Here is a 26,389-nt window from a genome sequence, read left to right on the forward strand (position 1 = left end):
GCGAACCTCGTTGGGGTACAAGATCCTAGCATATTACAGCGGGAGTCTGGACCCAGTCATGAAGGGCCACTTGCCATGCGGACAAAACCTAGCTGCTGCCGCATTCGCTATCGAAAAGGCGTCATCCATTGTGATGGGGTGCTCCATGACACTGTATATTGAGCACTCGCTGTTCGCCATACTGGAAAAACCAAAGGGCACACTGACAGCTCAAAGAGCATCCGCCAATTGAGGTGATCATCTGTAATCCATTGATCAAAATAGTGTGATGTAAAACTGTAAACCCTGCTACGTTCATAGCTGAGCCAGTCACAGAGGGAGAGCCTATACATGACTGTGCGAACTATGAGGAATTCTATGATGAGATCCCCAGGGTAAAGGAAAATGCCCTGGCGGGTGGAGAGATCGTCTTCATTGACAGGTCTTCGAGAATCGACCAAGAAGACGGACAAAGGTATACAGGCGTGGCTGTGGTAAAGCACCTAGCGAATGGGGAGTTTCGAGTACTCGTTAGTGCACAAATACCATCTCACTATTCGGCACAGGCTGCAGAACTATTAGCATTGATACTGGCTATTGAGAATCATGCAGACCAGGAAGTAATGGTGTATAGTGACTCCGCCTATGTGACGTCCACAGTGCACGCAGGACTAGCGCGCTGGTAAAGGAGGGGCTGCCTCTGAGCAGACGGCACACCAGTGTGGCACGCTGCCTTATTGGACAGGCTGATAAAAGCACTACAGCTCCCAGTGGGCATAGAGGTCGTGAAATGCGCCGCTCAAACCAAGGGGACAGATTTCGTGTCACGTGGAAACCATGAAGCGGAGACAGAAGCCAAGCGTATGGCATCTAGGAACGAAACAATCATGGACGTGGAGGTGGCACGTACCCATGAGCGGATGATGATAGCACAAGCCACACCAGAAGCCTAGAGCAATATGGGGCAGACTCAGCTAATGGAGCTCCAGGGGGTGGCACCTCAGTAGTAGAAAAATGTGTGAAAATGTGTGAAAGCGTTGAGGGTGTTCTTTAAACCCCTCTGACAGATTGTGGAGGCAGGACAGCACTCTTAAACCAGTAATGCCTGTCGCCCTTCTGAAGGTAGCACTAGAACAACTTCACTACCCCATTCACATGTCAAAAGAAAACCTAGCTGCAACGCTCACAGAAGACTGGTTCACACCGAATTTAGCGGAGAATGTAGCATTTTTTATGGTGAACTGCAAAGTCTGCCAGCAATTCACCGCTGGGCACACATTAAAAGTAGTGAGAGAAAGCATTCCCAGACCAAATGGGCCATTTCAGCACTTGCATATCGATTATGTCGACATGATTCAAGTATGCAATGGGTACAGGTATTTAATTGTACTGGTGTGTCCATTCTCTAGATGGATAGAAGCAGGTCCCTGCACACACCCCGACGCTACCTGTGCTGCCAAGTTCCTGGTGAGGGAAGTGTTCCTTAGATGGGAGGTAATGAGATCAGACAACGGGGCTCACTTTAACACAGTTTTTGAGCAGATTAGCTTGTTGCTTGGTATAAAGCACAAGTTCTCGTTGGCGTATCCTCCAGAGGGAAATGACGTATGTGAGCGGCTCAACGGCCTGTTGAAGGAAAGGATAGCCAAATTGAAGCTCACATTAAAGAAGGGATGGCTGCACTGTCTACCAATGGCATTGTATGCTGTTCGGAACCAACCCGGCTCCGAACATCATCTCACGGCGCATGAGATAGTTACAAGCAGAAGGATGAGGATCCCTCTTACCCCCCCGAGAGAGAGCCAGATGTGATGCCCAGCCAACTAGGGAGGTCCTGGGAACAGAGATGAAAGACTATATTGACTGTATGACATCCAGTGCCTCTGTCATTACAGATCAGCTGCAGCAACGGCGTAAAGGGGACAGCACAGCACAAAACGCAACAGAGAGTGCTGATGCAGGCGCAGCTCAAATCCTTTGTGCACCCCTCGTCTTCCCTGGTGATGCAGTATTGGTGAGGAACCACACAAGAAAAAGGTGGGACGAGCCAAGATTCAATGGCCCCTTCTTCGTAGAGGACTGCATACCGTCCGCTGTCAAGCTCAAGGGCAGAAGAGCCTGGATCTACCTAAATGACATTAAACCCTACATAGGAGAAAGCCCTCAAGCTGCATCCAGCTGTGAAGAATCTACAGACAACGGGGAAGAACCTCAGCACGTGCAGACAAGATCCATGACGAAGAAGAAAGACGCATGAGCAGAAAAGACAAGATGAAAAGAGCTCTTGTGAAAATCTTGGCTTTACACCAAACTTTTCCTCTTGTTAAGAAAGGAAGAAGGCAATAAATATGGCAAGGGAAATGTGCACAGAATCACACAGTGAACAACTTTGAATCTAACAACGTTCATACAATACCCAAGACTCGTGTATACTAAAACCCAGGAGTGCAAATAGAGTGAAACAATAATACCAATATATGAAAAGGGATGTGGGGTAAGTACTTAGTACCTCCTTATGACTGAAAGGAAAGTCGGCAAACTCCTTACCCACTATGCTATTACAGATACTGACAGCGCTAAGCCCACGTAGAGGGCAAGCAAGGACAGGAATTGTGAGCTGACACTCTGGATGATACTGAATAAGGAACTTAGTAACAGTACTCACGAGGACCGGAAAGACCACTTGAATGTCAGTAAACTCACGAACCCAGTTGATCAAACAGGGACCCTGAAGGCTATAACAGCAATGGGTGGAGGAAACTAAATACATAAGACCCTAGTCAAGGGGCAAGTAGGAATAGTGATTATAGAATAGTGAGGAAAACAAAGGGCATTCACACTGGGACTAGTTACAACAGCACCTCACACCTAATAATCAAATGGAAAATAAATGCAGAAGTGCAATGGAAAATATGGAATGGATCCCAATAGAAAGTAAGGATCAAGAGCAGGGAAAATGATATCACAAAAGGAAACCTTTCCCACCCATCCAAGGAGAAAAGGCAGGAAGCTACATCTATAAAGGGAAAGACTAACGCATCAAGTTTTTCAGTAGCAAAGGACAGCTTCAAAGAAACAGAGAACACAGCCAAATTGGGCAGCATCAAAGGGTAAAGCACAGAGAAAGGCTGCCTGCAGACAGAGGAAGACAGAAAGGGAAATCCAGAAAGCAGAAATCAATTAAGCACATAAATTCGAAATCCAGGGCAGAGGAACAAGAAACAGGAACTAGGAACCAGGCACAAAAACTAGGAACCAAGAACAAGGGACCAGTCACAACAGGAACACTGCAACAATGACCAGCGCTGGACTGAAGTAAACTGAGGCTTTTAAAGCTCCTTAACGAGCACACCCCTCAGGTGTGCCGCCTGCTGTACCTGCAGCCACAGGTGTTGCCTATCCTCCACCCAACCTTGTCCTGCAAGGGAGGAGATGAGGCAGTGAGCCAGGCATTCTGGGAAGCATAGTCATTAGATTAACGTAGCATGCTGGCTGCCAAAAACATGGAATGGATCCGGAAGGGAAGTAACTTGGAAAATAAGGTTTTAGCTCTCCCAATTCATCACAGCACTGTAGCATAGGGTTCGGAGGAAATGTCCAGTAGGGAAAAAACCCCAATACATCCCCCCAAGTGACGGGAACAGGAGCGAAGGGAGCGAGCCGTGACACCTCTAAGCACTGAAAGAGATAAAAGCAACAAAACAAACACTCTGTGCAGCCAAAGATGCATGGTAAAAAAGAGAATTGTGCACCCATAGCCACAGTAATGCTACTCATATGAATGTTTAGAGCCGCATTAAGCATTGAAAAGGCCCTAAGACTCTGATAAGTGGAAAGTAAGACATTCCTGAGAACCAAAAACAATATCCTTAAGCAACCAGTACCAAGACTTTGTCACAAAACGCATGGTCTCCCCCAGTAGAAATATTACAAAGGGTGTGCTTTCCTGTTTTCTATTAGTTTTAGAGACATATGCATTACTCGTAGGGAGAGGCACCAGTATCCCAGATTTCATCCAAAATCCAGCCAACAGGAAGATAATACGTCAACCACTAACTGTCCTCGCAGAGGCTTTTGCCGAAGAGCCAGAGTACTGGGAATAAGGACAAATGCTTCCACCTCAAGTGATCATCGATGAACTGACTTACACCTTGTTTTTCCGAATCATAGAGGAATGTCCAGGAGCTGTTGGGAGAACCACAAATACCCTAACCTTCATCAGAGATCCAAGAAACAACGAATTCCTAAACCAAGTGTGGTACAAACTGAATTACGTGGTCGCAATTCACGCAGCAGGAAAGTGTAAAAACTGTTCACGTCACAAGAAAGGCCTGTGATCTAGAGACTAGAAAACAAGAGCGAATGTCGTTGTCACCAGAAGACAGCAAATATGCCTACCGAATCTTCTTCCACCTCATTGAGAACTTTCCAGAACTAGTGGGTAGACCAACAATGTTGACGTATCCACATTCCTCAGGGACCCAGTAAAGAACGCACAATTAAACAGGCTCCTGAGAGCCATTATAGCGCAATTAAGAAGCAATTATGGACATCCACTGCTGAGGAGAGCCTTAGAAAGAGGAGATCCAAAATAGAACTTTTCATCATCCTACTGCCGTGGAGCAGATAGAGGAAAGAGACACTGTTCTTCAACTTGTCGCCGAGAGACCGAACGAAAGGAGCGGACACAAGAACTTCACCATCTTATTTTTCTTTTTCTTCATCCTTCTCATTTTTTCTATTTTTTCATATGTTCACTATTGCTTTTATTTTTTGTTCCTATTTTTACAACATCTTATTTTTGTGATTTTAACTTGTATTCTATTTTTTTCCATATGTTCACTTTTATTTTTGTTCGTATTTTTACGAGTTGATAGCCTAACCTTTTTCCATAGTCTAGCAAACAGAACCGTGCTGCATACCCACAGACTATCATCATCACCCGCAAGAGGGGGGACACTTAAAAAGCAATCAACACTTTAGTAATAATAGACTTTTTGAACTATGAGATCAAAGCACGAAAATAATAAATAATTGACTATGGACTCGATCGAAATGGGGGCCCAGAACAGTAACATAGATCTACCCTCAGTAGAAGGGCGCCTCCACATCCCTGGAAGAAAATGCTGCAAACTGTCGTTCCGAACAATAATGTGCATATGTACAGTGATTATTGTTGTTTTTCTATTATTAACAATCAGAACTGCTTTCTTTATTGGTGAACGAAGTGTCCCACTATCAGTACGACCACAGGATAATGAACATCAGGGTCCCACAAAAGCACCCAGACCCTATATAGTGATTCCAGTTCCAAGAAAAGCTAATGATGAAGCAAATGATTTGAAATTGAATGTAATTAGCAGTTATGCGTATACACATGAGGTAATGAATGGGGAGAAAAGCATGAGACAGGGTCAGCACGAAATGAATGATAATGTAGCACTGACCACGGCACGCACACACACACAGAATGCACACAAACAAGGGCAAGTGTCAATGGCTACAAGGCCTCCGGCGAAGGCAGCAGAGAAAGAGAGACTGCCTGCCGAACAATCTGTTCCAGAAAACGGTGGAAATGACCAAGAAAAGCCAAGTGAATTACCAAAGACGGAGGGAATAGCAAAATCCCTCAAAAGAACAGAAATGGCCACGGAAAAATTCACAGAGAAGACACAGATGCTAATGAATTACTTGTTCCCATTCATAGCCCAAGCAAAGAAACTGCATGAGGAGCTGAAGAACAGGACTATAGAAACTGTGACAGCAGGCACACCTGCTCCAACACAAGGAGCAAGCGGCAAGCCCACAACACAGCCTCGCGTTGGGAAGGTGGCGAACAGATGGTGGTCAGGGGAAGCTGACGACAGACTACAACAGGGAAGGAAAGGAAGCACAAAGCTTTCACCTACCACAGCGGTGCAGTTGAGGCAGCCTGCCCCACTGAGATACCCAAAGTGGAAAAGCAGCACAGATGCATTTAAAGACTTAGTCAAAGCAAACTACAGAAGAAAGCTGAGAATCAAGAGAACCCCTCACAAATATACCAATGAACCTAACGACTACCTGGACAGCACAGCCCATCGTGGAAACAACATATGGTACTATCACATGAAGGAAGTAGGACGTAGGGAGTCAAAAGGAGAATGCTTCGTCTGTGCACTCCTGCCCTACAGTATGGGAAAATACAAGATCTTCGGGGCTGTAGAAATTGATGTCCAGACAGCACACTGTATGTCACACGTAGTAATGTGCAAGACCAGAGGTCAATTCATGGGCAGTGATGCCTCCCTGAAATGGGCAACAGAAGCAACTGACCCTGACGAGGATGATTATGTTCAGGACATAAAGACAAGAAACAGAGCCCACCCTAAGAATCATGTAATCAGATACGAGAACCCTGGAGTAAAGGGAGCTGGAATTAGATGGGAAGTGAATCAGAAGCTAAATGTTCAAGGAAAAACTCCATAGGAGGCTCGACGTTGGAAGAACAGAGGCCAAATGCAGATTTGGGGAACAGTGCTTTCACCAGACGGATGGGAGAAAGTAGTGGTGATCTGCAGAGCCTGGATGGTCATTGGTCAATACGAACCTACCATCAAAATAGTACGGAACGGATGCAATCCATTATGGCCAAAACTCGCAAATAGTACCACTGGAAAACCTAAAGTTTTGCTTCAGAAACAATGGGACGAGGAAGATGGGAGAGAATCGGAACTGTGGACGAGTCTTTGACGCCCCAGGCATGGTACATGGAACCGCAGTGATTATGGACCATTACTGGGCGTGTGGATGCAAAGCATATATAAGACTACCAAAGAACTGGGGAGGCATATGCACGCTAGTCCATGTTCCTGCACTAGTGATCCCAAAAAGTGACCTGAGTATTGACAGTTTCCCGAAAGCAGATGCTCACCTGAGGAAAAGGAGATCTGCAGAGCTGGTATCACGAATGAAGAGAGAGAATTACTTTTCTGCCAAATCAGAAGAAGCATTTTATGCAATCCCATCCGAACACAGGCTGTTTAGCCTCACCTCCTCAGTATTCACAACAATACTCTTGCCACACATCCAAGTTGGAGCAAATACTAAATGGTTGCAGATAACCAGATGGGAATTACTGCAGACCATCAACACCACTGCAAAAGGATTCAACGCAATCAAAAAAGAACTGAGAGCAATCAGACTGATGCCCCTCCAAAACAGATATGTGCTTGACATGAACACTGCAATGGATGGAGGTGTTTGCGCAAAAATTGGAGAATCATGTTGCATATTGTAAGAGGATTCAATTCAACACTACAGCTAAGTCAACGCCTAGTCTATAATACTGAATGAAAACCCTTATTGATATATCTTTATGTCCAGTTCATGCGTTCTGGATGACTACCCCTATATAACACCCCTCTCTCAGAATCCCCCTGACCCCACTGAGCCAAGAAGTAGTTCTGTTTTGCAAGTTAAAAGGTTTATTTGAGAAGTAAAGCAATATATATCTATATCACGCTTTATAATAAATTAATAATTGGATATCACACTTAATCTGGTATGATAAAGATTAACAACGGAGAATCTGGCACTAGCACACTTCTTGATAATCACTAAGGAGTTGACATGAAATGGATAAGATAGCAACAATACTTTTATAGTTTCAAATGGATGCAATGTGGAATGAAATGCAGTAAAGAAAATAACTTGATAGGATTTCAGCAAAAGACAATGTAATCACTTTCTTGGACAATTCACCCCCCCCCCTTTTATGCAATGCAAGGAAATGGCAGAAAGGCACACAGTTCTCAGAAATGCAATTAAATGTGATTCAGTTCACCCCAGCAACTTAGACTACAGAAGTTGAAAACACAGGCCCAAATGCTTTTAAATGTGCTGGAAATGAAGATAAAAATATGCTAAAATGCTTTTAATTCCCTCTAGAGGTTCAGGGTGAGTGGTATCTAGTTAATATTAGTCCAGGCTCACTTTAGCAAGGATCTAGGGTGTAACTAGCAGGTTAAACGAATTTTTGGCAACTGAAAGGCAAGCAGCAGCAGATTTTTACACGTGAAGAAATTTGCAAATCGCGGTAAAATGTCAAATCGCGGCTAAATTTGCGAATGCGCCGAGCGCGATTACAGAGGCACTACAAGGACTATCACTATCGTTTTGGGGTCCTAGGAAAGCCTAGGATCTCAGCTTCCAGATGGAAGTTACTGCAAGTCTCTAGCACAAACGGTCACAGAGATATGAGCGATTAAATAAAGGTCGTTTTTCAGATTTGAAATTTTACAGTTCAAAAAGACAAGTGCAGCTTGCAACTAGAAAATGACAGATGACAGCTTTGCAAATGACAGGTGACAGTTAGGAGACAGTTGTACTTAGATTAAACTAGCTTGGATTATATTATGTTAACTAAGAGATTGGTTCTGCACAGTTTTCTAGGTACTCACACTATATTCTTGAGTTAAATGGGCCTCGCCACGGATCTGGTCAGTTTTTAGACTGGACTCTGGTCTCTGCACTTCACAGTGATCTGGGTCAGCTCTCTCTGCTGGTCTGGTCTGGGTCTCTGAAGTTGATGGAGGTAAAGTATGGATTTTCCAGCAGAGCGTCCCGCAGCAAATGGATTTGAAGGTCCCTATCTGTCCTGTCTGTCTGCTTTTATGTGTTTTTTCTTATGTGTGTGTGTGCAGCATCACTAGACCCTACCCCTCTCCACTTATCATTGGTCAAATTTCCATTTCTCACTTGATTGGGGAAGGAACTGTGAGTCAGAGCGATGTCATTTTATGGCTTGCAGAGAGTCCACTCCTCCTGTCAACTTGCACACAAATCTAGATTTGAACCAAATACATATTTGCAGAGGTACATATTGTTTAAAATTACATGCACCCATCATGCATTACAGGAGGTATACCCTGTTCAAACTCTGCTCTTCCTGAGAGCTTGCATTCAGAAATGGCAATATTTTGCACTTTTTAACTGGTTTGCAATACCGGACATTACCCCAAATTTACACACATGTGCGCAAGGAGTATGGACATTAGTTGATGAAGTGTCAGATTTTTCACATGCACACATTTTGAGTAATATCCTCTTTTCCGCTAAAACCCCCCTGAACATGCCACCGGTTCTAAAAACCTCTTAAAATGTGGGCAGAAAAATCACAAGAATTATGGTATCATTTATAAAATGTTCACAAGTCCGTACTACGAGTTATTAATCTTTTTAGAGTTATGTTCTGGCCCCAAAGGGGTGTGGTTTTCCTCCAGCACAAGGTTGAATTTCTGGTTTTTCCAGTTCTGCCAAGCCAGCTTGCTCTCACAGGCAGTGCCCCTCCCCTTTACTTCCAGGAGGAAGCTACATTTACGACATCTGCAATAAACCATCTGCCTGGGTCAGGACAGGGCTTTGTTCAGAGCTCCTGTATTCTATGGGGCTCCCCTTAATTCAATTATCAGAGAGATGGCATATCCTTAGTGTGGCCAGCAAAAGGCAGATAGGCCTGGGAACACAGCTGTGACTCAAGTTTCACTCCTGATGGGGGTAGTTGCCAGGCAGAATTCAGTTCCTTAAGCCAGGTTTCAGATAAAATGTCACTTTTTGTTACCCAGTCTAAGTCAAGACAATGTTTACATATGCAGCTAGAATGCTGATTCTAAGTTTAAAACTATGACATTTAAACAATTGCAACCTATGTGACACTCAAAGTAGATCACTCAATTCTTTTAAACATTTACATTTTTAGTGTCTTTCAGTCCAAATTTACTTAAACTGCTGAAATCCACAGCTCAGCCAGTCTTGTTATAAACCTTCAAGTCACTTCAGAATATAACTTTACATTGGATCCACCTTTCAGTAAGTCTTTCTTTGGCATGTTTTGGGTTCATTTATTCAGTTTTACACAAAAAAAGTAAAATCTGGTGTCGTTTTAAAACGCCGGCTTTTGGATAGTGGTGAGTACTGGTAATGCACCCATTTTTGGGATTTAAGAAATGAATTCCCCACAGTTATGGGTTTGCTTTTGGCAATCAGCATTGCCATTCCCAATGGTTTCAGACTACTGTGTGGGTAGTCCAATGGTGGTTTTAGGCAGTGTCCTTCTGTGCCCATAACATCGGCAAAAATGAGTGGCAGCCTATTCTTCATGCATTTCCCTGTGCATTTTCTGGGAAGCTCTGGCCATCATGATGTTTTCATATCAGTACTGCACAGTTTTGAGGTAGGGCTCGGATGCATGGGTAAATACATCCCACAATATTTATACCATCACACGATGAAGAAAATGGAACCCTCACAGAGGCTATAAGCATGTTGACAAATCTGGTTTGGGAACCTGTTCTCATGGGTCCCACAATGGATGGCTGATATATTCAAGTTTCTGGGAGCCTTGTTAGTAATGATACTACTGGGATTCTGTGTGATCAAAATAACCATCACCCAGTGCCAGAAAACTGCAAAGAAAACCATTGGAATGAAAATCATGGTTGATGTCGAACCAGGGTGGAAGCCCAGAGACCTGACTGATGAAGAGATAAGAGACTTTGTGAAGGCCAGTGAGTTTGCGCCAGAAGAAACCAAGTTTGCATATCCTAAGAAACAAAGAAGGTATGAAGGAAAATGGATTTACTGCAGTCCAAATGGACAATGCCAGCTAATGACCTGGAACAAGGACGAACATGTCAAAACAGCAGGGAGTTTGAAAGGCATGATAAAAATATGAACTCCAAAGACGCATATGTTCACGCCATCATGTACCAACCCTGAAGATGATGAACAAAACACTGAAGAATCAAAAGAGATAGAGACAAAAATTGAAGCAGAAGTGGTCAATAAACCGACCAGAGGAGGGAGTATAGAGGAGGTCCCAGACGTGACCTGCACCCATGCCCCTCAATTCGAGCTGCCAGGAAGGCACTTGGCAAGGTGAATGACGTATAAAGAGCAAATGAACCAACAGAGAGCTGCACTGGGACTCTGCCCAGTGTACATTAGGAGATCCGTGACTGTTGAAGCGCCCATAACCAGACAACCCTGGGCAGCACGGTACCCTATCAGAGAGCCATACCAGCCGCTGACACGAAATGAGGAGAACCTACATGCAGTCCACGAAGAGACCCAACAAGCCTTAATGGAAGGCCTGCAGAATTGAGATAAGTGCCTGAACAGACTCACAAATGAACAAAATCGGCTATCGAAGATGACACGCCAGCGTGAGCAGTTATACATATAGATGTAATGGACACAGGGGAGAAACGATGCTAAAACGTAAGGAAACGTGTTACAAGACAGAATGAAAGTAACCAACCAGTCAACGTGTGTAAATAGGCTTGGAACGCAAGAAGCAAAGGAAACGATGCCGCTTGCTATGCTTAGTAGAATAATAGAAGCGGCATGCGCAAAACTTATATCTACCTGAAGGAGTACATTATACAAGTGCGACTCCATTTTGTAAAGCAGAAGTATGCCCAGGCTGCCCGAGGCCTAAAAGACCAAGTTTCACAACCCAGCCAGAACAGAGAGAAAGAGCAGAATCAAAACTCAACAAAGAGCTGCTGATGCTTGGGAAACCAAGGTCACCCAGAGAAGGGGAGGAGAGCATCAACTCGCAAGAATCAGGCTTCAGAGTGTACCAGCTCGCCCGTGAAGGTCAAGATAAGAGAGGCCCAGGCAGGTGGCTATGACAAAGTAGAATTAAATACAATAAAAGCTGGAAACTGAAGCAGATTCATGGTGAACAGACACATGACCAGCCAGGCGCGAAGAAGTACCACCGCCTGATGTCATCCAGAACTCGAGGATGCCATAACTTCTCCTGATAAGAGGCTACAATTCCGAGGCCATACCCAGCCAACTAATTGACACATAGCCCTAAAATACTGATTGATGGAAGGGAGGCAGGGTGAAACTTGGCACACCAGGCACCTGGGTGTCCATTCTGCATGCTGCTAATTAAAATGGGGATTTATGTCTAGGGGTGTAACCCGCCCAATAACAATGGACCAAGTAATCTAGGGTCCTATAGCCAGTAGAGCCAATGAGATGTTGTACTTGTAGTGACGTCTATCACGAATGATGTAGAGGGTTGGATGTAGACGCCCACCCGATAAGAGTTATCCAATCCGCATGCTCTGTTATCATATACTGATATACCACCTATACTTAAGTGCCCTTCATGACCAATTATATTGTATGACAATTTTTGTAGAATTAGACGTCAATGATGACGAGTTTTATGCATAAAAGTTACTGTTCGACTGAAGTTCGAGGAAGTCGGAGCGAGACAGGTGATCGCAATGCTGCTGATTTCCATGTGTTTCTCTGTTTGATGCACTTGTCATTAAACGGACTTCCCTTTGCCAACTTACTGAGTCCTCATTATTGAGTTGTGCTGGAGTATGTGATCCTGCACCCCCTGTCCTCACATGGTGTAACTATCTTGTCTTACAAGTTCTAGAGGGTGAGCACTTACCTATGGGCCCGTCAGTAACTTCCTCCCCTCCTGAACACACTGAATGAGGAAAATGGACCTAGGAGGTATTGCATATATTCCAAATTATCATATCTCATTATTAGCAGTTAAACACTAAAGCCTGTCGCCACAGGCAATCATGGTAGATATGCAGCCAGATCGTGACTCATGGGCATGATCTGAACGCAGGGACACATGGGCTTCCAGGCACAAGACTACAGGGGGTGGAGGGGTTGTCCAGCAGTGACAGGCTTTAAAGCTATTAGAACCCCACAAGATGAGGGTTAAAAGCATTACAGCATGGCTGTTGAGAAACATGTATGGTTGGTGGCCCAGCAGTAAATTCATTTTTTTTGCAGCAAAGAGGAGAATCCCAGTCCACGGGAAGGCGAGGGAGAGGGAGGCAGAGAAGGCGAAGCAACTGGAAGGTTAGTGTCAAGAATGGGGTTGAGGTTTTTTATTTAATTTTTTTTTAAAATTTATTTATTTATTTTTTAAAGAGGGGTTGGGCATCTCCATCTTTTGACTCACGGGTCGGGGATGTTTTGATAGGTGGTCCAATGGGTGTATTTATTTAGTTTTAGATATATTTGTTGCATCCTTTTCACCTGTTGCTTTAATGACTGGGATGCTGTTGAAGTGATTCAGGTTATGTTATGGGTTGCTTATGGCCTGTATGGGCTCTATTTGATTTTGGTGTTTTCTGGTTGGGATATCTCCATGTGATTGGGAGGGGTATCGGGGGTGGCTTGGGGTTTGTTAGTTCTTGTTGACGTTGGATTCATACTTCTGCAGGTGGGGGTGGGGGAGGGTTTTTGATTCTTATAGGTACAGATTTTTTTATTTGGTTTTTTGTTGTCTTCTTTTTTCCCTTGCAATGCCTTCTGGGAGGGGTGACCAGTTGTCTGTTTCCTCATGGAATATAAATGGTCTAAATAATCCACTCAAAAGGCAAATGATTTTTAATTGTTTAAAGGATATGCACAGTGATGTTTATTTTCTTCAAGAGACCCATTTATTGATGGACGAAGTCAACGTGTTGCGCAAGGGGTGGATTGGGGAACTTTTTGTCTCGTGTTATTCGTCCAGGAGTAGAGGGGTTGCTATTCTGATTCGGAAGAATTCACCAGTTAAGGTTTTAAACTCATGTTCTGATAAGGAGGGTAGGGTGATTGCACTCTTAGTGGAAGTTCAGGGAGTTCAAACTATTCTTTGCAATGTTTACGCTCCGTCGGTGGATGATGGTTCTTTCTTTGGAAAAGTGGCTCAAACATTACAGGATTTTGCTTGCCGGAATGTTATTCTGGGGGGAGATTTTAATTTGGTTATTGATAATGTCAAGGACCGAAGTGGATCCAGTACTGCTTGCAGGCGGGATCCAACATTTTGTTCTTTTAACTCACTTGTTTCGGAATTTGCCTTAGAAGACTGTTGGAGATTACTTCATGCTGATTTGAGAGAATACACGTTTTATTCTAACTCTCATGGCTCACATTCTCGCATAGATATGTTTCTCACGGCTGGTTCAGCAACCTTGAATCTGGCAAGCTGTGAGATTGGCTGTGTCGCTGTCACTGACCATGCACCTGTGTTTATGAATATGAGTTTGCATTTTGATACTTCTAGATCATTTTGTTGGAGAATGAACACCTCAATTCTTCAGGATGAGGAGATAGTGGAAAAAATCAGATCAGAGGCTGATCATTTTGTTGTAGAAAATAGGACAGAGGGAATTAGTGTTGGGACAGTCTGGGAGGCATTTAAATGTACGATGCGGGGATTGATCCTGGGTTTATCCAGTAGCAAGAGGAAATGTATAGAGAGGGAAAATTTGGATTTGGAACAAAATATTAAGCAGCTTTCAATGGATTTGGTGAATGACTCAATGAATCTGGAGAAAAGGAGAAAACTTAGGGAACTACAGAGGAAGCTGAATGAGACTTTGAAAGCTAGATCTGAAAAGGAGTTGTTTAGATTGAAATGTTCGTATTTTGATTATGGTGAAAAGTGTGATCGCTGGCTTGCCTATAGATTGAGACAACAGCAGTCAGAACGGTCTATCACTTCTATCATTAGAGAGAATGGTCAGGTGACTTGTGACCCGAAATTGATTAATGAGACTTTCAAGGAATATTATATGAAACTTTACCAACGGGAGTTGGATGTCAATGGATTGAATGGTTCCTTTTTTGATGGATTGGAGATACCTAGAGTGAATGATTTGGAGAATGCAATGCTGGGTGAGGCTTTGACTGTGGATGACTTGAAAACCGCGATTGGGAAGCTGAATTCGGGCAAGTCTCCGGGCCCGGATGGTCTGCCTGCTGAATTTTATAAAATCTTACCTGATTCAGTGGTAGAACTTATGCGGGATATGTTCGTAGAATCCAGGGTGGGAGGTTTGCTTCCTGCTTCTACTAGTCAGGCCATTATATCGGTTTTTTTAAAAAAGGGTAAAGATGGTTGTTTGACTTCAAATTACCGCCCGATCAGTTTGATTAATACTGATAATAAGATCCTTGCAAAACTGTTGGCCCTTCGTTTGCAGACTCTTCTTGTGAAGTTAGTGCACACTGACCAGTCAGGCTTTGTTCATGGCCGGAGGACATCTAGTAATATTAGGAACTTATTGTTGTTGATGACACATGCACAGGATATAGATGATGATGTTGCGGTGCTTTCCTTAGACGCGGAGAAAGCGTTTGATCGTGTTGACTGGGACTATCTTTTTTCAGTATTGCGTGCCATGAATTTGGGAGAGGAATTTATTTCTTGGATCGCCTTGCTTTATGCTAGCCCGACTGCCGCTGTCAGGACTAATGGGCAATTGTCAGACACTTTCGTGCTACGGAGGGGTACGAGACAGGGATGTCCTTTATCCCCCCTGATATTTGTTTTGGCCATGGAACCATTGGCGATTGCCTTAAGGAGTGACGCGGGGATACAGGGTCTGAGTTTTCATGGTGCTGACCAAAAGTTGTGGTTTTATGCGGATGACCTACTTTTGATGTTACGGAATTTAACGGTGTCCCTTCCGGCCTTGCTGAATGTTTTGGATAGATTTCATACAGTGTCTGGATTTAAGGTTAACTGGTCTAAATCTGAGGTGTTACCAATTTCAGGATATTGTGACAAGAACTTGATTACTGGGATAGGGTTTCAATGGTGTGAAAGGAAACTAAGGTACCTGGGTATATGGCTAACCCCACTGGTGGATGAGATGGTTGTGGTAAACATGAACGAGGTTTGTACTGATTTAAAAATGAGCATCTTGAGATGGTCTTTACTTCATTTGTCCCTATGGGGCAAGGTGAACGCTATCAAAATGAATGCAGCCCCAAAGATTAATTATGTTCTAGGTATGCTTCCGATGAAAATTGGTCAGCATTACTGGAAAAAAATTGATGGTTTCTTACAGTCTTTCCTGTGGGATAATAAGCCGCCTAGGCTTAAATTGTGGAAACTTCAGTTGCCAGTAGAAAAAGGTGGTCTAGGAGTACCAAACTTCAGGGCATATCATTTAGCCTTTTCAAGTCATTTTATTGTGCCTTTTTTGATAGATTTGCCTGATCAATGGGTAATTGCAGAGGCTAGTATGTTGGGTCCGCTCCCTCCAAGGGCAATTCTCACAGCGACCAACAAGTCATGTAATAAATCACCTTTGACGGTTTTTCTGAGAGAGACGTGGAGACAGGTTCATGAATTGTTAGGCTCGGTTGCTTCAAGGACCATTCACTCATCCATCTGGTTGAATCCATTGATTGCTATTGGGGGCAGGTCTCTATTTTGGCCGGATTGGTTTCTAGGCGGAGTGCTCTGGATTGATGATGTTCTGGTGGATGGGGGGTGGATTGGGGAATGTGAGTTACGAGCAAAGTTTCACATTGATAATTTCAGAACTGAAGACTACAGGAAATTGAAAAGATCTATTGGAGATGTGACGGAACTAGGAAGTTCAATGGTGAATCTCTATCTTATGGAAAGGGAGCCAGGTGGTTGTTCCATTGCTAGCAGGATATATAATTGTATTGTGTCTGCTTATAAGGAAAATTCTGATTTGAGAGATGAATGGGGAAGGAGGTTGGGGTGTGAGATTTCGTCTGAGGTGTGGTTGGATATGTGTGCGAATGTTAAACTCTGTGCAATTGATTTGGTGGAGCGGTCAAGACAGATAAAGATCCTCAATAGAGTGTTTTGGAGTCCGGAGCGAATGTTTAAGAGAGGGCTGTTAGACTCGGATGAATGCTGGTGTTGTGGGAATGGACAGGGAAGTATGGAACATCTGTTGTGGGAATGTGTGCGTGTACGGGGCTTTTGGCACGAGGTTTGTGGTGCCTGTTTGCGTGTTTTGGATTTGGATGTTGAATTGGATTTTATGACAATGATTTTGGGAGGTGGTGAATTGCTGGATGATCTATCTATGTCACGGAAAAAATTTTTACTCCGTGGAGCTGGTATGGGCAAAAAGTTGGTCCTCAGGGGCTGGAAGTCACGGAAGGCACCTTCTCTTGATGATTGGGTTGAGGGGATGTCTGCCCTTGCATCCATGGAAAGGGTGGTTTACAAGCGGCAAGGGAAGTTGAGGTTGTACGGAAAGGTGTGGGATGACTTTCTGAGTATTTACTGATTTATTGCAAGTTATGTATATATAATATTCATTTATTCTGTGTATTCTGGCTGAGTATTTTTGTTCTGATTGCTCTGATTGTTTGATTATTTATGTGTAAACTTTATAAATAAACAAATAAAAAAAAAAAAAAAAAACATCAAAAAAAAAAAAAAAAAAAAAAAAAAAAAAAAAAAAAAGAATGGGGTTGAGGAAGCAGGCATCCAGATTTGATAGTGGCATCCTGACAGACATCAGGAGCCTGCATCCTGATTGACCAATAGGACGGCAACATCCAGCTGTGATTGCTAATAGCAGGCGTTGCATAGGATTACAATATTCAAGAGGTCATACCTGCCAAGGAGTTGCCCAGTATTAGAACGTGAGCACTTACAGATATTCTCTCATGTAGCATTCGTAGCCCGATATTGGATAACCAGGCTATACTCACTTTCCATATCTTCTGATGAGAGACCCAGAAGTCAGAGACCCCAGCAGCCCTCCAATGCTGAAGATGGACACGGTTAAGGACCACAGCAGCGTGAGGGTTTCATCAGGGACAGGAGAGCCATATCGGTGAAGCCAGGTCTGGTTGATGAAGGCTTTAATGAACTGGGGAGGAAAATATATTTTATTTAAAATATATCCTAGTGCTGTGCTCTCCTAACATATTAGGCATGGACAGTGTGACCTATGTATTAGCAATCTAACACGGTAACATAGATTATCAGAGAGGCATTGACCAATCAAAAGGCAGAATAGTAATTTTTCAGTATGCACTGGATAGCTCAACGCCAATCACTGCCTTCCTTCTTGACAACGTTCTGTGGGTAGAGCCTTAGCTGCAGCAAACGTATGCTCACATCTTAAGCTCTGATAAACATCTCAACGCTGGACTGATGTACCAACAAACATGTGTTCAGAAACCTAAACATGAGTGCTTCAGCTTATGCCCCAAATAAACACATTTGTTCTTGGCGGAGTCACAGTAAAGACGTGTTTGTGGGTCTTGGAAAGCCCCACAAATGTATGTTGATGGGGCTAAGCTGAAGAATCAGCTGGGCTAGCGCTTGACTTCAATAAACATGCATACGTGGAAGTAATCACAGTACAAATCTATGGCCGGAGCTAGGTACCATTAATTCGAGGTGAGTCAGAAAACCCCCAGTTACCACTTGTGGGTAGGACTGGACACCATAAGTGAACACAGGCCAGAGAAAGTCAAATTAGCAAATGTGGGCGGTGCTTAGCTCTTATAAACAAGTTAGATAAGCTCCAATAAAAGGTTGCAGGCAGATTGACAGACACAATTAACAAGTGTGGGCAAGGTCAAGCTACGTTATGTTATGCTATGTTGCTTATGAAGCACGCTCGACTGCCCACAGGTTTCTTGGCATCAACATAACTGGCATTGCTATCCTCTTTTAAGGAGCCTGAAATATGTAATTGTTAAATAAATGGGTGTTGAGACATTTGTGAAATGTGTAGTGATCCTGTATGCTTTTCAGTATAATAGGAAGTTTCTTCCACACTGATAAAGTTTGCTCTAAAAAGGATCGACCAGCAAAATATATTGTTTGAACTTTTTTGCAGCAAACCACAAGGCATGTGTAGAGCATGAAGCTCTTTGTGGTCTATAATGTGCCATCTTCTGACAAATGCATATAGAGCCTTGGCCATAGTATGACCTGTGTGCGAAACACCATGGGGGTCATTATAAGGTTGCCAGTCAGGGAAAAATGCTGGTTAAAGTGCTGGTTATTCCGTGACCGGCACTTTTACCGGACCAGTAAACTACAGGTTTGCCGCTGGGGGTTCTGTGATTTACCTAAAGCCAAGAGTTGGAGGTAATTCAGGCCTCCGCTGGCAAAAAACAGCCGTTATTTCCGGCATCAGTGTTTCCGGTGCCGGAATACTGCCAATCCCCTTCATGGATTCCTACGGGACTCCATGGAATGAGTATTTATTACCGCCCTTTCCGACAGCTGTAATATTCCGGTAATTTTGAGATATCAGGCGGCGGAAACGGAAGGTCAGTTTGCCGGTATCCCTTTGACATTACCGGCGGGATACCGGCAAACGTGTAATGAGGGCCCATGCCTTGAAGGTGACTCTTTTATGGACAGGAAGAAAACGGAATGAGTTCCAAACTTTATTAGGTGAATTAAATCAGGTGAAATATGCAAAACTGTGAACCGATAAGTTTTGAAGCCTCTGCAGGCAAGTCGTCAGATACTCTGGCGGACCAAGATCAACTCTATTAATTAAAATCATAGTCTATGCGCAATATCACCCATGCCAGAACTGCTTGCGTTGTATACTGTAGCGATAAAAATGAAACTATCCTACATACGAATTATAGATGATAGAAAACGTTTTCCCTTGCCGCACCCACTACTCATAAGTTCGCCAGTGGGTTCTTATCAAGTAAAGCGTGTTGAACGACCTGTCATTTTTCTTTTGTCTTTCTCAGTATCAAACAGAAGTTGGAGTTGTATGTCCATAAAAGGTTCCAATAAGCCTTGTATCAAAGGGAATTAGTAGTTGCGCTGCTTACGTTTGGTCTACTATGAAAACTTAAAGGATGCCAAGTAGCTGAGGTAGGCGTATTCAACTTGACTGCAACGCTTTGTGACCTCTGTAAACATCAACAAATAATCCGTGGGAGAAACTCACTGTTGCACTGAATCCGGTGTTCAAGGAGAGAAGTCACTCAATCTGTGAAAGGAGGTTAGGGACCTCTTGGCCTGCATAGAGACGTTGGAGTGATCAGCCTTTGTCGAAGTAGAAGCCTTGGAGGTCAGTTGTCCCTTGGTCTAGAAACAGAGTGTGACATAGAGGTGAGATGTCCCTTGGTCTATTAACAGAGTGTGACATGGAGGTGAGATGTCCCTTGGTCTATTAACAGAGTGTGACATGGAGGTGAGATGTCCCTTGGTCTAGTAACAGAGTGTGGCTTGTTGGTGAAAGGTGGCTCTGGAACTCTTCTGAACACCCCCTCACCGTTTTTGGATTGTAAGTGTCTTATACTAGATTTTGGGGGGTCCTTTGATGATATGGGAGCTGGTAACACCATTCTGTCCCTTGACCTGCCTCTTGACATTGAAAATGAGGTAACGTAAAACACTGACGTCAAAGGTGACGTTGAAAATGGTGCTTACATTGATGATTTCTTGGATTGCACACAACAGTTAGGTCTGATCTGGAGTTTCCCAATGCAGACCAGTGGCAACGATGCTGCGCCGGGGCTGCTGCCGGTGCTCTGACTGGCCTGCGGGGTAAGACCCACACAGATTGTGCCCCATTTTCTTGTGACGTTGGGGACTGAGGGAACTTAGTTTCCCAGAATGTTCGGCTGAGTCTTGCCTTGATCTGAGTCTGATGTCCACCCGATCCTTAAGACGCCTAAATGGTATGCTGTTGACAAATGCAACCGTGGAAGGTTTTCTTCTGTCCTGCAGGACACATGGATGAGTAGAGGCTACAGCGCCAACCCAGCCCTCACACTGCTAAAAGCCAAGAGCCGACACAATCATAAAGGTAAAAGAGACACAGTTAAGAGAAATGCCTTCTACGCCTTTTGTGGTAACGTGGGCCGAGGGAAGCCTTTACTCTCAAGAGAGTTGTGAATATGAAATAGAAGCAACCCAAAAAGGAATGTACAATAGTCCAAAATAAAGGAACGTCCAATTAAAGTGCTATAAAGGACTACCACCCATGACATCAAAGATGACATCACAAATGTCATTGATTATATCACTGATGACATCACATGTGCATTTAGTTTTCATGCACAGCCTGCACAAGAGATTGTCATTATAATGTTGGCAGAAAAGTATCAGAGATCATTGGAAGAACTATCATGTGCCAAATAGTTCATTAAGAGATGCATTTCTATAAACATCATTGCATTACTGAGTTCTTTCCAGTACATGAATGAACTCAGGTAGAAACGTAGGCTTTGTCTGCAGCATGCGCCATGGAGGTGCAATAATCAAAATCTTCCCATGTTGGATAATACGATGATGAATGTTTTAATTTCAGAGTTTTGTATACTGTGAAATGTAAGTACCTACCAATGCGTCACGAACTGCATAATTGTACTACTACACACAAAACATAAAGAGACCACAATGCATAAAAATACTAGCATATACAGAGAAAGGAAAGTAAGCAAAAAAACAGCACTATTACTAGAAAGTGTTCATAACCTAACTAATTAACTTCATGCACAGAAATTATTGCTGTGTTTCAGGGTTCCTTCTTCCCCTATGTATATGTATCAAATGATGTGACTAAACCCTAAGGAAAGTATTGAAAGAACATATGAAAGGGTAAGGTCTACAAGTATAGTACCTTTTACTTTTTTAATTCCTGACTATCAGTGAAGAAAACCACCTGGCCTAGATATGTCAGTGAACAAAAAAAGAGTGATCCAGACATGTGATGTCATCAGTGATGTCATCAATGACATTTGTGATGTCATCTTTGATGTCATGGGTGGTAGTCCTTGCAGTGCACAGTGGTGGCACAAGTTATGGTTGCTTAGCTTACGGTAACGGGCGAATATCTGTGGTTTTCCGGTTTTACTAGTAACCATAATATCACTAGGTTGTTATTAGTGCAAAGTAACTATAATGTTCCTTTGAAAAAAAGGGCAACTAAACCATAATGTTCCTTTAACAACATTTTTTCACTGAATTTGATAGGTTTTTAGTAGCAGAACGTAAACATTACGTCCCTTTAACAACGTTTTTTGACTGGATTTGATAAGTTTTAGTAGCGCAACTTAACCATAACGTCCCTTAAACAATGTTTTTTCTCTGAATTTCATAGGTTTTTACCAGGATACCCTAACTTTGTATAGATGTACCATACAACATACTGAACACGCTGGTGCCATCTTAATGCGCACAGCGGCCGTGCCCTATGCGTCTGGTCGCAGACATCGGGTGGCATCCAACCTGCTGAGAAAGGCAGGGGTTCTCTTACATAGTGGTACCATTCAGCAAACACAAGGAACCTATACAAACAGCACCATGTATGTGAATTGCAAGGGAAAATAGAGTAGGTGTGCAAACTCTGTAATTATGAAACAAACAGAGCAAAGGCATAGGGTATACAACATAATGGAATGCACCAAAAACAGAAGTGACGTCTGCATTGAACAATCTTACTGCACTGCTGCTTTACATAGGAACGAAGAACGAACAGGCAGAGTAAGGACTGGAAAGTACTAAGACTAGAACATCACTACAACGTGGTAAGCACACTATAGTTTGTCTTATAATTTCACAGGTCATGCAGCGTACAATAGTAGAAAAGCATGATGTTTCTTTATGCAGCAATGGCAAGCACCTTAGAATGGCTGGAAGAAAATTTTCCTCATGACGAAATGAGTCACAATAGTAACACCATTGGTACGCAGCGCAGTGTGAAACATAAAATAATTAATATGTATTGCTTCATGTACACCTAACAGATTTTATTTTCTTTAGCAGAACATATTGGAAGTGAAAGCAATGCAGCACAAGCGGCACCTCTTCCACAACAGCATAAGAGCACAGGAAAGGAAGGAAACTCTGTAAATAGCAAACTGGACAGCTTGGAAGCCAAAATGGAGGAATTGCTGAACAATTTTGCCGCCTTAAAAGATTTCGTACAAGGACATATTATGGCCAAAATAAAATACCACTGCCCCACCTGCACGCGTAACCCAGCCCGCCATCCCCGCAAATTCTGTGTGGTCAGAGAGGTCACGATGAGACCTCAATCCCTTCCTCCCCTCACGACCAACTTGTACAAAATCCCCAATTCCCTGGTATATGCATCCACTTCTGCTGCCCCTTCCCTTTCGTAATAGTATCTATCAATGTGTGGAAATAAAGGTTGATATGTAAATTGTTGCAGAGTGTATATGTGGCTTTTCCTTTTTTTTTTTAAATCCCGTTACGACTCAGCGGCGCACAGTACTGGTGGTGATGACCGCAGTTCAGTAAAAGGGAGGTGTCTGGCCTATCCACAATCACAATGGAGGCATCCGTACAACGCCAGTACGAACCGCATGTCTGCATCTTGTGAACCACCTATAATTAGTTGTGGGAGCGGACGTTTGTCCGTTGCATAACTAGGCGCATGCGTATCTCTTCCTCTATGTCCTGGTTACACTCCGCCTGTCCAGCATATGAAAAGACATTTCTGATGGACTTTAAGTAGTTTTAGGCGCCCACCCACATCCTACAGGTAGCTGTACACATGAACATCCCACCTGCTGTACCCTACAAACACCCAGCATGTCCCAAAATGTTCAGCGCATGTATGTCCCACTTTTAATTAGTCCAGAGATCCCAATGGTGTCCGTAGGACACCTAGGGACATGCGCACAAAGTATTGCACCCAAAACGCGTCCTGCGGACAGCCATCCCAATCGAGAACATTTGTGACGTCACCATGGGACCACACCCGCGTGGGCCCTTATTTGCCTGACACAATCCAGACCCTTGGACAGCAGAAAAGTAATGTGTTCTGCAATGTACGGAGTGTTATTGTGAAAGTACACGCTAACAATCAACCCACAATGTGCCATTGCACATGTATACATTTGTTTCAACGATTTAGGCCTCTTTTCCGGTTGCAAGGGCTCCACAGCAGCCCTACAAAAGGCCACTCCCCAGAGCTGCTCCATATTCTGTTTGTAGCTTTTCAGAACAGAGTAGCGGGCGACATTGCTTTGAGCTGGAATTGATTTTGGAGTCATTCTGCTGTGCTATATTACCATTGCAACTAATGGCAACCATGGCTGCTGCCTCTGTGCCAGCAACACCCACACCCTCACCACCACCACCTACTTCTGAAGGGCCTGAGCAAGGGACCAGGCGTGCTGATGTAAATAGGGATCCAGAGGAGAACGAGGATGAAGTTGAGCAAATCCCCAATGTCTGCAGCCAGCGTGGCTGCTGGGTGTGAAAACTGTGTACCACCGTAAGAGATGTGCCGAAATGTTGTGCTAACCAAGTGAAATACATTTACTCAGATGCAGAAAACATGGCTAGTACAGCTACAGCACCACCTCCATGCCACAAGACCTCAAATCGAAACACAAGACAGCAGTGCGCAGGGTACTGCCCTTCCAACAATGCAGTAGGTTACTTTCCTCTACAGCATTCTCCACATCTGCTCCTGCCAACACTAGGGACACTCCTGTAGGGCAGCGGATGCCTAAAGCATCCTTGCAGACCATATTCTGTGCAGCAGACCCTTACCTGTCAAAGGTCATGGTACTGTGCATGTAGTGCGACGCAGTACTCTGCACGGGGGAGCAACTTCGAAGTGCTTTCAAAGGGTTGTTCCGGGAGCATGATAATGACTGCTGCCTATTTAAGTGAAGGCCACCCAACAACTTCCTCTCTCTGCACTTGCCCTATCTTATCCCTGTGTGTGGTGCCCCTTCCGTACCCTCCCTTCCCTTCCTTGCCTTCTGTGTTGTGTGTTGCAAGAGCAAAAAAGATAGAAAACAACGGAAAAAACAAAAATGTAAAAAAATGCTCCTTTCAGAGGTCACAAATGGAATTGCCAATGCAAGGATGCAGGCCGCTGTGCAGCCTGTACGCTGCACAGATTGTGTGGTAAATAATGGGAGGCGTGGCTCTGTGAGAAATATTGCAGTCGGTTTGTGTAGAAAGGGCTGGCTGTAAAAAGAGGCTTTTTTCATGTTTGTTTGCATTTGGAAGGGTTGAAGTGTGCAACACCTACTAGAAAAATGCTTGCTGTACTTCCAAAAAGGGCCGCCAATACACTATGGATGGATTGCAGAAAAACCTGATTGCCAGGATCAGAAAGATGAACGCCATTTGTGGGAGAAATGATCATGCTATTAAACGTAATATTTCCATTGTGGAAGTAGGACATGGCCACATGTCAGAAAAAGGCACAAATAACCTTCTTGACAATGTGCTCCCTTTCTCCATTTGCGGACCAAATCAAGAAGAACACAGCCACATATGTGCCTGAGTAATGGGACAAAAAATTATGCAAGACTTCGTAAACAAACGCATTACCTGGCCAAGTGCCTCCTTTATCGCAAACTGCAGACGCATTCCGGTAACATAGCCTAAACTTTTCAGAAAAACCTGATTGCCAGGATCAGTAAGATGAACGCCATTTGTGGGAGAAATGATCGTGCTATTAAACGTAATATTTCCATTGTGGAAGTAGGACATGGCCACATGTCAGAAAAAGGCACAAATAACCTTCTTGACAATGTGCTCCCTTTCTCCATTTGCGGACCAAATCAAGAAGAACACAGCCACATATGTGCCTGAGTAATGGGACAAAAAATTATGCAAGACTTCGTAAACAAACGCATTACCTGGCCAAGTGCCTCCTTCATCGCAAACTGCAGACGCATTCCGGTAACATAGCCTAAACTTTTCCCTCCACAATCAAGAATAATAATGTCTGAATAATCGCGCATCACCAAAGTGGCACAAAGATGAACCAAAATCAGCCACTGCACTGCACATACTCCATACAAGTGCACAACCACATGATAGAATCCACAATAAGCAGCCACTGCACAGTGTTTTGCATCACTTTCAATCAATGTATCTAGGACTCCCCCAAAAGTCATAGGGGGTCATTCTGAGGTTGGAGGTAAGGAATTACCGGCACCGGTAAGGGTGCCGATGCCGGTAATCCCTTACCTTCGAATTCCGAGGTCCCTTTGCGGGTCCTTCCTTACCTCCTGCTTTTAGCAGGAGTAAAGTACGGGACCCGCAAAGGTACTTTACCTCCTTCCCCATCCCCATTCCCATTGAGCCCCATGGGGCAGAAATGGGAATGGGGAAGGGCAAAAGGTGAATGGGGAATTACCGGTCCCTCCAACCCTGGAATGGACCGGTAATTACTCCATTTACCATGCCGGATTTGGGACGGTTTCGGAGGCAACCATGGAGCTAATTACTCCATGGTTAGCTCCAAACCCGGAATGAGGCCCATACACTCTGCCCCCTTAAACACACAGCCATAATCTTAGGCTTCTGCATTCCTCTCTACAAATACAGCTTCTACCGCAGTCTCTGCGTAGACACCACACCCAGAAACATTATTGCGCAATCCCTTAGCCTCCACAGTCCCATTTCCATGCCCGCCATCCTCAAAATCCCTGGATGTGGCACATGTAATCCGTGCAGAAATGGGGGAATACATTTCAACCAGGGTAGGGGATTTCTTCTTTAGTGGTGGCTCTGAAAAGAGCATTTCTTTTGCAGGTGCTTGTAGAGAAACACCTTTTTTTGGTTTTTATAGGGTTTTCTCTTTTCTTCACCTCCTCACATTCTTAC

The 26,389-nt window shown here is 43.8% G+C and overlaps 1 protein-coding gene across 1 annotated transcript in view; it reads right to left on the bottom strand.

Annotated features, from left to right (window-relative positions):
- LOC138493065 (solute carrier family 2, facilitated glucose transporter member 11-like) overlaps positions 1–25,455 on the bottom strand; it is a 190,337-nt gene extending 164,882 nt beyond the window's left edge. The window contains exons 1-2 of the mRNA XM_069620290.1: positions 25,417–25,455; positions 17,500–17,660 (exon numbers count right to left, since the gene is read on the bottom strand). Of these exons, the coding sequence (XP_069476391.1) occupies positions 17,500–17,660; positions 25,417–25,455 (200 nt within the window). The remainder of the gene's footprint in view (positions 1–17,499; positions 17,661–25,416) is intronic.
- Positions 25,456–26,389: the final 934 nt, after the last annotated feature.

This window comes from Ambystoma mexicanum, chromosome 10 (genome assembly GCF_040938575.1).
Source record: "Ambystoma mexicanum isolate Mex_15411 chromosome 10, UKY_AmexF1_1, whole genome shotgun sequence".
Classification (NCBI taxonomy): Eukaryota; Metazoa; Chordata; class Amphibia; order Caudata; family Ambystomatidae; genus Ambystoma; species Ambystoma mexicanum.